Source organism: Phocoena phocoena, chromosome 2 (genome assembly GCF_963924675.1).
Source record: "Phocoena phocoena chromosome 2, mPhoPho1.1, whole genome shotgun sequence".
In the NCBI taxonomy this organism is placed as follows: domain Eukaryota; kingdom Metazoa; phylum Chordata; class Mammalia; order Artiodactyla; family Phocoenidae; genus Phocoena; species Phocoena phocoena.
This window is the reverse complement of record NC_089220.1, coordinates 141833345-141846166: the sequence shown is the minus strand read 5'-3', so window position 1 is coordinate 141846166 and position 12822 is coordinate 141833345. Positions and strand designations below refer to the sequence as shown.

The 12822-nt window shown below is 40.0% G+C and overlaps 1 protein-coding gene across 1 annotated transcript in view; it reads right to left on the bottom strand.

The window, feature by feature from the left end:
• ADAMTSL3 (ADAMTS like 3) overlaps nucleotides 1-12822 on the bottom strand; it is a 368709-nt gene that overhangs the window by 241139 nt on the left and 114748 nt on the right. Inside the window, 1 exon segment of the mRNA XM_065871391.1 lies at nucleotides 4833-4960. Coding sequence (XP_065727463.1) covers nucleotides 4833-4960 — 128 coding nt within the window.

Below are 12822 nucleotides of genomic sequence, written 5' to 3'. Positions count from 1 at the left end.
CACACACACACACACACACACATATACACATACATGCAAGTAATTATACATATAAACATATTAGTAGATTAGTAGATTTTTTAAAAATTGTTCTTATTTCTTTAATAATGATCCTATAGGATCATTTTCCTTCTACCTGGATAACTCCCTTTAGCAATTCTTTTAGCACAAGCCAGATAGTAAAGAATTATCTCAGTTTTTGTTTGTCTCAAAACATCTTTATTTCACCTTCACACTCGAAGGATATTTTTGCTAGATAGAGGATTCCATTGTAATAGTTATTTTCTTTCAAGATGTTAGGTAATTTCATTATCTTCTAATGTGAAGTTAGCAGTCAACATCATCTTTTCTCCTTTGATGGTAATGTGTCTTTTCTCTCTGGCTTCTTTTAAGATTTTACCATAATGTGTTTATGCATATTTATTCTCTTTAGGGTATGCAGAGTTTCTTGAATTTGTGGATTGATATCTTTACAGCAATAACTTTTGGAAATTTGGGGAAATTTTTGGTTACTATCACTTCAAATAGTACTTCTACCCTATTCTCTATCTCTCTTTTCCTTTCAGGACTCCAATTATACATGGTTTAGACCTTTTCATCTTGTTCCATATATCCCTTATTCTATGTTCTGTGTTTTCCCCCCACCCTATAGTTTAGCCTGGACATTTCTACAAACCTATACTCTCTTCTACTATTTCTAATCTGCTATTATGGCCAACTATTTATTTCATAATTTTAGTTATCACTTGCTTCTATTCTCAAATTCCCATATGATTCAATTTTATGGATTCCAGTTCTCTGGTGAAATCCTGTAAATATTTATTACAGGGTTTTTGTTTTGTTTTGTTAACACACAGGTCCAATAACTCTAGTACCTGTTTCTATAATCTGTTTTTCCTCTTGCTCTTGTATCATGGTAAGATTGGCAATGTTTTATTGAATCATTGGCATGATCTATAAAAACTTGTATAATCTCTGGTTGGTGTCATCTTCCTCCAGGGTGTCTTTTTTAAAGCTTCTTGGAGAAGGTTGGAATAACAACAAATTTTATTACTCAAATTAGGGTTGAGCTAATTCAAGACTAGGTTTCAGTCTTTGTAATATCTAGTCTATTTAGGATTGGTTTTCCCTTTCTCCTAGGGTATAGTCCTTCATGGATACAAACTGATCACCTGAGATGTTTACCAGGGCTTTGAACTCAAATTTGAAACTGACTATGAAACTGCCAGTAAATCTGCTTAATTTCTCAGCCTCTTAGCAGCTGCTTTCTGCTTGGCTTTTCTGCCTCTTACTGCTTAAAACCTGGTGAATACTAGGATGAAAAATGTGGCTCAGATAAAGTCATTTTTCTGCATATCGCTTATTTGCAGGGATCTTGCAGTCTCAAGTTCTAAGTCCATGATTATGTTTTACTCCTCAATTTCTGGTTCCCAACTACCCATCATTAGATTGTTAATATCTGTAATAGTTTTTATTACATCTAAAGTATGGTCCAAAGTGGAGTGAGACAAGTAAGGGCAAAAAAGTAAATTTTTATAAAGCTACATGAATTCAATTTAAAGGCAGGTCTTTCAATCTAAGATTATGTCCTACTTTTTAATATTAAAATGAAAAGATTCTGATCGTAATTCTTTCCTGAAAAGTCTGTGATGGTAGACCATAGGTGAGTTTTTGTTTGTTTGTTTTTACTTTTTGTCTTTATTTGACCAAATAAAAAACTGACAACCTATATTAGTTCCAAATATGCTTTTTTGGAACAATTTACTAGTATTTGAAATCCAGATTCTTTACCTTCTTCTTCAACGTTGGCCCATTCTGCTTTCTCCCCTGTCTATTGTCTTTTAGGCATAAAAGCTGCTTTTCATTTCCTGCTCTAGCACCTTTACCTATGCTGGCCTCACTATCTGGATTTTATGTCCCATAACCCTCCACCCTTAATATAATTGACTTCCTCTCAGCAGTTGGGTCTCAGCATAGACCCTCGGCACAAAGGACTTCCCTAGATAGGTGTTATCTACCCCCTTGACACAAATTTTAATTACACATAATTTGATTACATACTTGTTTACTGTTTGTCCCCCTAGATTATAAGAACCATGAGGACAGGCTCTGTGTTAGTTTAACTCACAGTTGTTAAACTCCTTACCCACACCAAGGCATAAAAAGCATCTTGGAGCTGGAGACATAGATAGTATAAGGATTTCTGAAGATTTCTTTGAGAAATCTATGCTATGATCCTACCCCCTCATCCTGCTCCAACAGAAAGAGAAGGGATGAGGGCTTCAATCTGCGAACCCCCAATTGAGAGGAAGAAATTTTAGGGACACCAGCTGACACGTGCCTCTTGCAGTTGGTTGGTGTCTAACTCACACCTGAGAAATTTAAGGGCTGAGAGCTCAGCTGCAGTGGCCTGTGTAAGCAGAGCAGGTGTTGCTGCATTGGCTCCTAGAACTGGAGAGTTTGTTTAGCAAAGTTCACAGGAGGGTTCCCAGTGAACCAGATGTGGGCCGCATGCAAGAGAGCCAGCATGGGGTTGTCTTAGGAACGAACATACCAAGACAGCCGCTGAGGGGGTGAGTAGACATAAACAGGAAGAAGCTGGGAGTATGCCTAGGTGTCCAAGATTAGGAAAGAGCAATGTTACCAAGTCAGAGGATTGCGAATACCACATCTCAAGCGAATTGCAGGCAAGGATCCCAAGGGACTGGGGGGAAGGAGGAGACACTGTCTCAGAAAAATCCATCAAAGTGCTCACGATAGATGAAGCTGGCTTTAAACACCTACTAAACCAGAGAACGTCAATACCTGGTCACTAAAATCAAGGCAGAACTCCCCTCCTCCTTCTCCTTTCCTCTTGCCCAAATCTCCTTTTCTGAGTAAGTAGAAGGGGCTGAGCAGTAGCCCTTCCTACCCCAGGGGCTTTTCAGTAGCAGCCAAACCCGGTTAGGAAACAGAAGACACAAATGCACACACACACTGAGATAGATCACTTGGCAAAGTCATATTCTAGGCAAAATCAAAGTAAGTTTTTAAATTAATAAAATAACAGACATGGAAGCATTTTGGTTGTATGACAACAAGATGAAAGTGGCCATTCATGGTCCTTAATATTGATATATTCCTCTAAATCCTTTTAACAGATACAAGTACATACCACCTTTTTAAAAATTTTGCCTTTATCTCTTTTGCCAGTGGATAAGTAGAATTTATGGAATTTCTGTTGTTTAAGTGATGCTTGATGCTGAATAAGGACCATTTATACCGGTGATTCAAATAGAACCTTGACTGAGCTCAAAATTTTGAGCTTAAGTAGTCTCATCCCTTCTATTACTCCTGATAATTACCTTGCCATTTATCACAGGATATGGATTTTTATATTTTGAGGGCAGGGCATGAGGGATGAATGTCAAGGAATCATAAAATGCTCTAATATAAGGGGTTTGGCTTTTATATTTAGTTGGTGACTGAGGAGGTACATACCATAAAGAAAAGACAAACACAAATAAACCCCACTCTTTTCCCACCTGAACCCTACCATTCTTTGCAAATTATTCAGATCCCTCAGATTTGGACTGAGATGCCAAAATCCCACCTTCCATGCCAGTCTCCATGCTGGAAACTTCTCCCTCAAATGACTGACCAGCAGTGGGTAAGAACTTGCTCCCTACCTAAGAAGGCCCTCCCTGACCCTTGCCCACAGGAACAAAGGCCCCCTATTACAAACCTCACCAGGATAAATACATCCCAGTACAATGCAACATCCATACGGTATGACACACTTAGAGGGCCTTTATTTCCTCACCAAGGTAACACAGAAGAAGCAGCTATACCACTTTGTCATTGCGAGACTAATCCCCGGACTCAATTCTGCAACCATTTACTTAGGGTTCCAAGCTCTGAGTCAGAACTTGCCCTAAGATAATGACACCAACACTAACTCCAGAAGCCTTCCCATGCTTTCTTGGAGTGGACTCAGAGACCTCCTTCTCAAAGGCCATGTCTACAGTCTCACATCTGCCCTGCTCTGTGCTGTCTCAAGGAAAAATGAGAATGTACATGGTCACTCTTTAATATGCCATAAAATAGCGACCTTGATGGAATCCAGAGCATTTCTGCTCTATACCTTACACATTCAGGGAACGGCCATTCCCTCTTTCACTGGACAACATCCCCAAACTGAAGTTGGCTGCCATGATCTTGGAGTCTTCTTTTGTCCAGAACCAGCACATCCGGTTCCATCCACTTGGGGTTCTGTCTTACCTGAGAGCTCAGGTAAAAATCCTTGGCTGGGATTGACACTACCCCTTGAAGAATTACCTCAAATTGTCTCAAGAGCAATGATAACTGTGGGTTCCTTACAATGTACATTTATTTTTTAAGAAGCTGATCTTACATTTTAACAAATGTTGCTTAACATAAACATTTCTAAGCTGGGAGCACAGACCTTGCGTTACCTTCTTAATCAATGGGTTGCTCAGAGAAAGTGAACCGAAAGTGATTAAAATGGCAACAACTCAAGGGTGGAACACAGAAGACTTGACCTCTTACCCCAGGTCTCAACAACTTTGGGTCAGTGACTTATCATGCCGGCCTCCCCTCCCTTAAAGCCCAAAGTGTGGAGTGCCCCAGCTGCTGCAAGCTGGGAGTCTCATGTGGAGGGGTATGGCCACACTCATGAAAATGCGGCCATTACTATTTAAATATGGTAACTTGGTAACTTACACCACCATCATGGTACCTTCCAAAGCCAAGAAGCCCAGTTGTCTTCCCAACCTCACCCATCCAAAGGTGCTGACACCCCACAGAGAAGAACAGGAAAAGCCACCACTTACCTTCCAGTCAAACATCTCCGCAGAGAATAGGACGCTCCTCCCCCACAAGTCCGGGAGCAGTCACTCCAGTCACCCCAAGCATCCCAGTTGCTATCTTTGTCTTCATCCAAACGAGTGTTTCTTGCAGTCTGTAAAGTGAAAAAAATGCAATAAATTATCGACAAAATGCTAGAAATATCCCAAAAGCTTTCCCAGTTTTTCCAGAGTCTTACTCTAAGCTGTTCACAAAGACTAAAGTTGCCTAAAAATGCATTGTTTTGGAATGGCTACATTAAAACACACACACACACACAAGATAGTTTTATATGGAAACTCGTGACACATGAGTACCTTTCCATCTTATGAAGGTTTTATCCAGATGGCTTCCAAGCTCAGTTTTAAAGTTGAAATTTTATCATTCCAAAATTTAAATAAATTGGCTAAATATAAATAATATTCATTACTATTATTTTGTTTTTGTAACTTACATAGCAGGGTCCCAGCTTGTACCTAAGAAATTCTCTCCATTGTTTGTCATATAGACTGGTGCTTACTCTAAAGAAACCATTTTGCAGGAGGATTTGTGGAACCTCCTGAGAGAGGCTTCACCCCAAGAAAACAAAGTAGATAAAGCTTCAGGGTCCAAGAAAATAGAGAAAGTTCAATTATGAATGCTGTTTGTATTAATTTGTCTTCTGAACTTGCCACCATTGACTTATATCAAGATACTCTAAAGAAAAGAGAACAGGGGTAGTTAAAAAATTTTAAATATATAGATAGATTTAGATATGAAAAGAAAAGATGTACAAAACATTACAAAGAGGCCTAAAGGAGACTCGAATAAATGGAGAAACACGTAGTCCTAAACAGATGGAGTCAATACTGTAAAATGTTAATTCTCTCCAAATTAATCTATAAATTTATGATAACTCCAATCAAAATCCCAAAGGGGATTTTTTTTTAGACCCTAACAAAATGATTCTAAAGTTCATCTGGTGGAGTAAATGTCTACAAGAGCCAAGAAAAAACTGTACAAGAAGGAAAATTAGAGGGAAATTACCTCAATTCAAACAGTATAGAATTGGCATAGCAATAGGCATTCAGATCTATTAAGGTAAGACAGAGAAGAGTCCAGAAACAGACCCAAGTATAAGGACATCACAGAGAACCACAAGTCGGTGTGATGCATGGTTTCAAAGAAAATAATAGACAACTTCTTCACAAAAGACACCAAAATGAATTCAGATATATTCCAGAAATTAATATTTTGAATGCTGAACCCATAAAATACTAAAAAAGCTATAGATTAAAAGTCCTACAGGCTTGATGTAGCAAAGAGTGTCCTAGATGTGTCAACAAAGGGAGAAAACCCTAAAGCAAAAGACTGATAGGTTGAATTACATTAAAATAAAAACACACATAGCATTTTCTCTCTCTTCACCTATAGATAAAGGAGTAAGTATATGAACATCCACACGAAAATGCTGTAGTACAAGTATGTGGGCTGGAAGAAAACCCACCAAATTGCCTCTAAGGATGGAGGGAGCATGACTCGGCATGCACCCTGTTGGGGAAGGACACAAAAGAAATGCCAACAGAACGTTTTATTCCCCTCCCAGCCCTCCCCCAAAAGATCTGAAGCAACTATGACAAAAAGTTCAACTCGATGAAGCCAGGTGGTGCTATAATAGATGTTAGTTTTATCTGAACTTTTATGGATTTTGAAATTTCTTTTAAAACATACTTTGAGGGGGCTTCCCTGGTGGCACAGTGGTTAAGAATCCGCCTGCCAATGCAGGGGACACGGGTTCGAGCCCTGGTCCGGGAAGATCCCACATGCCGCGGAGTAACTCAGCCCGTGCGCCACACCTACTGAGGCTGCGCTCTAGAGCCTGAGAGCCACAACTACTGATCCCACGTGCCACAATTACTGAAGCCGCAACAAAGAGTAGCCCTCTCACCGCAACTAGAGAAAGCCCGCGCACAGCAACAAAGACCCAATGCAGCCAAAAAAAACCTTTGAGGGTAAAAGGCAATCTTTAGAGAAGAATGTAAGCCTATATCATATTTAATACAGGTAAATGTGTACATGCCTAGGGAAATGAGTAAGAGGTTAATTAAAATGTTAGCAGTGGCTACTTCCAGGTGCTACGAAATTTAAAATTCTTTTGTTCTTTTGTCTCTGAATTTTAAGTTTTTTTTTTAAGCCAACACTTTAATATTTTAATTGAAAACAAGCAAGGAAACAAACAAAACCATATCCTGTTGACATACAGAAAAGCTCAAGTCAGACAGGACTTAATAGGTGAGTTCTAAGTTGGAAACCAGGAGAGTTTATGAAGGAAACCCTGACATACTAATAAACCGAAGCATGGGACTCAACTAGATATTGCACAGATTTCCTTAAGCCCTTAGGCCAAGTTACCTCATCCAACCAAAAAAAAAAAAAAAAACTTAAATTAAGAGAGGGATCTGTAGAAAGGACCTTCAAATGTGAAATGAATAAATAATGACTGGAAGCAAGGAGGAGATTTTCCAATAATTTTCATCCACATCTCACCGGTCGGTGGGTTTCCTGGCTTCTTACCAAGCTACCTATTTATAGCACAGTAAGCAGCCCTACTAGAGGCAATATTTCAGCAACAGTCAAGTGAAAGGAAAGAATAAATACCTGGCAACTGATCAAGTCTGTCATCGGGAATAAGGGCCAATTAAACCCATACTATTTACTGTTCTAATTAGACCACTGTTCAGTTCGATTTTCTACACTAAACGTCACCAAACAGAACTGTGTCCTGTCTATAATGTAATATAAAATAAAGTTTGAATTCATAAAAAATACAATAAGCAGTTTAATACACTCATCTGGGCTTTTAGGTTGGTGAGTCCAAATCATTTCAGTAAACGTTTAAAATACACACAGCTGAAACTGATTTTTCATTTTGTCACTCGATATACTGATAGGTTGAATGTGAAAAGTTGAAAAACATCATCATATATAGTTTAAAATGAAAGTTGAGAGTTCTTTGCAATATTGTTTTAATTTGTTTTTATTCCCACTATCCCATCTGTCCAGTTTATAGTTAGAGTCAGGTTTCTTTCCATAACTTCTCCACCTTTACTTACAAAAAAAAAAAAAAGAAGCTTTATTCTAAAATAACTAAAATAGGCAAGTTATAAATGCAGACATTTGGTTTCTTTGGTTGAATCAGTAAGATATTTTTCCCCTAAGAAAACAGAGAGAAACTGACATCTCAAGAGGGTTCCTTGAGTTTTTCTCCTCTCCTTGGCCATGAAGATGGTCAGATTTTGCTTTGAAACCCCACTGCTATTTCCTACCAGCCAGTCTTCCTGCCATTCTCATCATTCTTCGTCTTCCAAAGAGTAGCAATAATATCTCCAATTTCTACCCAGTTCTCATCTCTCCCCTTTGATGCCAGCAGCATGATGATAACACAAACATTCAGAAAAAAAAAAAATCTCATTGGAGCTGAGCAAAGAGTCCCCAGGGTCATTTCTGAACATTTGTATTTGTGTATTCTTCTTTATAGCCACACAGAACCTGCTTCCCTGAACTTACATCTTCTAGAGCAGTGGACAGTGAGTCTCCGTCCTCTTCTACGGAAGAAACCTTTTCAAGCCTTCTCAAACGATCTGGTACCTTCAGTTGTCCCAGCTCTCTCACGAATATCTCCTCTCTCTGCGCACTCTGCAGTCTGCACATTTTTTATTTTAAAATGTAGCATCCAGGACATAACAGTGTATCTGAGAATAATACAGACTACATAGTGTCCCTATTACCCAGGTTTCTTTTGATGAAATCTAAGTGTCCATCTCTCCTTCTTCCCTCCTCTTCTCTTCCTCCCTTCTTCCTTCCTTCCTCCCTTCCTTCCTACCTTCCTTCCTTCCTCCCTTCCTACCTTCCTTCCTTCCTTCCTCCCTTCCTACCTTTTTAGTCACACCATTTATTGGATTTCATGATGGAGGCAGTATCACATAATGGTTAAAAGTTGTGTGACTCTGGATAAGTTTCTTAACCTTTCTAAAACTCATCTATAAAATGGAGATGACATTTTTACTCCAACAGGATTTAAATAAAATGCCATCTATAGAATGAATCACACAGCATCTCAGTAAATGTAATAAGCAAATGTCTCAATAATCATAAGGTATCTTTCTTCAAAATAATGTCTTTTTCCAAACAATGACAGGAGAGCCAGCTCTCTTGCATTTTTACTTAAGCAAGGCTTAACATTATTCACTGCTGAATTTCCTCTTGTTGGTTTTGGCCCAGAATACCAGCCTGCTGAGATCTGTTTGCACCCTGATCCTGTCACCCCATCTACAAGCCACTTTGCTCAGCTGTGCAGCTCCCATGCTCCACCCAAGTCCCTGATAAACATGCTGGACACAGCTCCCTAATCTGGACACAGCTCCCTAATCATACAGAATTCCATGTGCACATTTCTGCTTTTTGAAAATAGTAAGTGGACCCTCATGCCAAGTAAGCAGCCAACTAATCAGACTTGGAATCGGTGAACACAGTTTAATGTTACAATAAAAATATGAAATAAAAACCAATCACCATCACCAAGTGTTGGGAGGCAGAAAGAGTGGTGGGGTGGGAAGAAACCAGCCGTTAGGAGGAACTGGATCAGGGACCATAGGGTGGGGTCTATATTCTTGGGCTGGTGGTGAGTCTCCTGAGAGAAGAGGTATTGTATTTAGCAGCCCCACTTTGGCCAGCCCCAGCTCTGAAATCTAGTGACAATAAAATATGGTTGACTGATATCAGCCTCATGTTTGACCTGATGGTCACCCTGCAGAGGCAACTTCTATGTTTGTAAGTTGGGTACCACTAATTCCCAATTCCTTCTTTTCAGACATCCTCATGAGCTGTCGTAAGTAATTATTTAAACTCCAAGTTATTAATATTTTATAAGGTAAGTTGTTATCTGAACCCTATCTATAGACTTCTTCCCCCAAGTCTGAGTCAACCAACATCATATCACTCAGTGACCCTGTTCTGGGCCAGACTCTGAAGTGGGCATGGAGAAAGAACTGAAGAATCTGGCCCTGCACAAAGCGGCGACCATGTATGTACAGAGTGAGCACCCCTTGCCAATATTTTTCCTACATTCTTTCTAACCTTCTCAACAAACCCTTGAGGTGGATACTACCAATCCCCATTTTATAGCTGAACAACTGTAGCTTCCAGAACGACATGTCCAAGGTGTGGGGGAGCCCGGGCAGAACTCCTTCCTGTCTGACCCAGACAAGGCCTGCCTTTTGCTCATGGATGCTCCTCCCCTGCCCTTGTGGACCAGAAATCCAGTCAAGGGCAGCAGCCAACCTATCATCACTCGTAGCTAGCATTTCACATCTTAGATCGAATACAGCTGCTGCTGTGATTCACTTGACCACAACATTCTTTTGATATCTCAATGAAGTCGTTTTACTTTTTTCCCCCTCTCTACATTGCAAGCAGAGCTACACTTCTGTTTTTCAAAAAATATTTGATTTTATCTAAGTTATTCCATGAGGAATACGCGTTCTTGACCGACGTTCACAGACCGGGACCCATTTGTTAATTTTCTCACACAAACGTATACCAAGGGCTTGCAAAGTTCAAGGCTCGGGGAAGATGAGCATGGATCAGGCCCGCAAGACAGTGAGTAGCACGTGAGAGAGGCTGAAGGGTTGGGCAGAATCAGCCCTCGGTCACTGAGAGCACCAGACACAAGGACCCAGAGCAAGGAGATGACAGAAGTAATTTCTACCTCGGTTAGGAATGCCAGGGCACATACTTTCCAGGGAACACACTAATTCTGCTGGAAGCACCTGGCAGAGCCTCACAGGTCCCCATCAGCTTCTCTCATGTAATGGGATTGCAAGTGCATTCTTAGTTTTGATTCTTCTTTATTTTCTAATTATAATGGAATTACAACACTTTCCTATTTTCTTCCTTTTGCTCATCTATATTTCCCAGTTTTATACAATGAACATGTATACTTTATGCAATAAAACACCCAATAAAAGTTCTTTTTATAAGGGGTGGGAGGAACACTAAAGAGGAACCTTATGAAAATATATCCAAAGAGGTAAAATGTACTTTGTGCTGTTTGGTTAAAACTATCAGGCTTAAAGATCTCTTAGAAAGTCATATTTTCCTAAGTAAAGTTCTAGCTAGGGAGTATATTTTGGATGAAAAATTCAGAAAAGATATTGTTTATTCATTATATAATAGGACTGGTAGAAGCCAAAAATATTGTAGGAATAAGTGTGCTCACATTCTCATAAAGACTCGAGGACTTCTTGCCTTCTTGGATCCCCATGCATAAATCAAATCATAAAATATTTCCCTGACAGCTCTTAAATCTGTGACTTATAATGAACAGCACAGCTCTACCAGTCTTGCAAAAACGTCAGCAATTAAACACAGATTTCACGTATAAGGTCACTTATCGGAAATGCTATATTAACAGGTCCATATTAAAAACAACTCAAAATAAAATAGGTTCCACTGGGATGTGACTTCCCAGACATCAAATAAAGGTTTATTCCAGCATTACCACAAAGGTTATTTAAGGAAATGACAAACGACCCAGATTTTAACAGTAAATACATTCTTTCAGGTCAATATTACCTTAAGATCTTTAACAACAAATTTTTAAAAATATGAATTAGGTAAATGACATAAAATGTCACTGAAGCTGTCACAGAGACTCAACAACTCAGTTCAACCAGAATACCTAAAACACTAACATAGCTAAAGCTACGTGCTAGGCATACACCTCTGTCTTCTTGGTCCATTCTATCCTCTAATGGAAGGTACATATATCCACACGTCATTACCCTGATGGTCAATGACCACTTGCTAGGATTTGGTCTACCCTTTCCTAGCCAATGTGTTACCTATTACTTTACCACCTTCTTAAAGCCCTTCACTGATTCCTCAGGACACATGTTCTGTATGTCCAGGCTCTCCATGACCTGCTCTGTCTCATCCTCCTGCAGCTCAGGCTCACACTGCATCCCATATTCCAAGCACACGATATTTCTCATTATTCCCCAAACACAAACACGTTTGCTAAGTCCTGCTTCCTTTGGCAAACCCCAAAACAACACCAAGACCCTCCTCTTAGAGCAGCTCTATTTGCAGGTGACCAGTGAGTGAAGATACAGAACTAACTAACAAGCCCTGCTTCCCTGAGGCTGAGGTCAGTATGGTCCAGGATTGCTTCTGAGAGAGCATCCTGCTCCCTGGATTTTTCCTGCCAGCCCCACTATATAGGAGGCTGGCCCCAGTTCTGGGATTCCTCACCTCCTTGAGTCTCCTCCCCTAGTTAGCCAGGCATAGACTGACCTGCTTTTATGTACTCCTGGTTATGTACTCCAGTCACCCTGGCTCTCAGATTGCTGGATTAGAGATTGATTCCACCTATTGTTCTAGTAAAAGAAAAAAATACCTCCCACAAATGTTATGAAGAGGTTCCAAATCATGGCAACCAAGGCTTCTCCACATCAAGATGAAGGAACACCAACTAAACACTCTAGACTTCTGAGAGTGAGACAGGCCTTCTGCATACAGCAATCTAGTCCATTATATTAGGTCAGAGAACTAGGTCCCAGGGGGAAAGAGGGCAGATTCAGATGGGGATAATTTGAGAAGCAGTTTAAAAACACACTTTGCTGTACAGCAGAAATACAACATTGTAAATCAACTGTACCTCAATTTTTAAAAAACCCACACACATTCTTTACTAAGATGAGAACACGGTACAGGGAAACCACAGGGCTGGTGCAACACACCGGGTCTGGTACCAGGCAGGCCCTGTGAATCAGACAATTCACATTATCTGCCTGGGCCTTGTCTGCAAGATGCGGTGAGGGCAGGCAGAGGCTGTAGGTAAAGGGCTGGTTGACAGAAGCTAAGGCCTTTGGTCAAGAATTACAGCCCACAGCAGCCTCACCAAGTGGGAGCTGGGGAAACAATTACACTTCTCTCCTC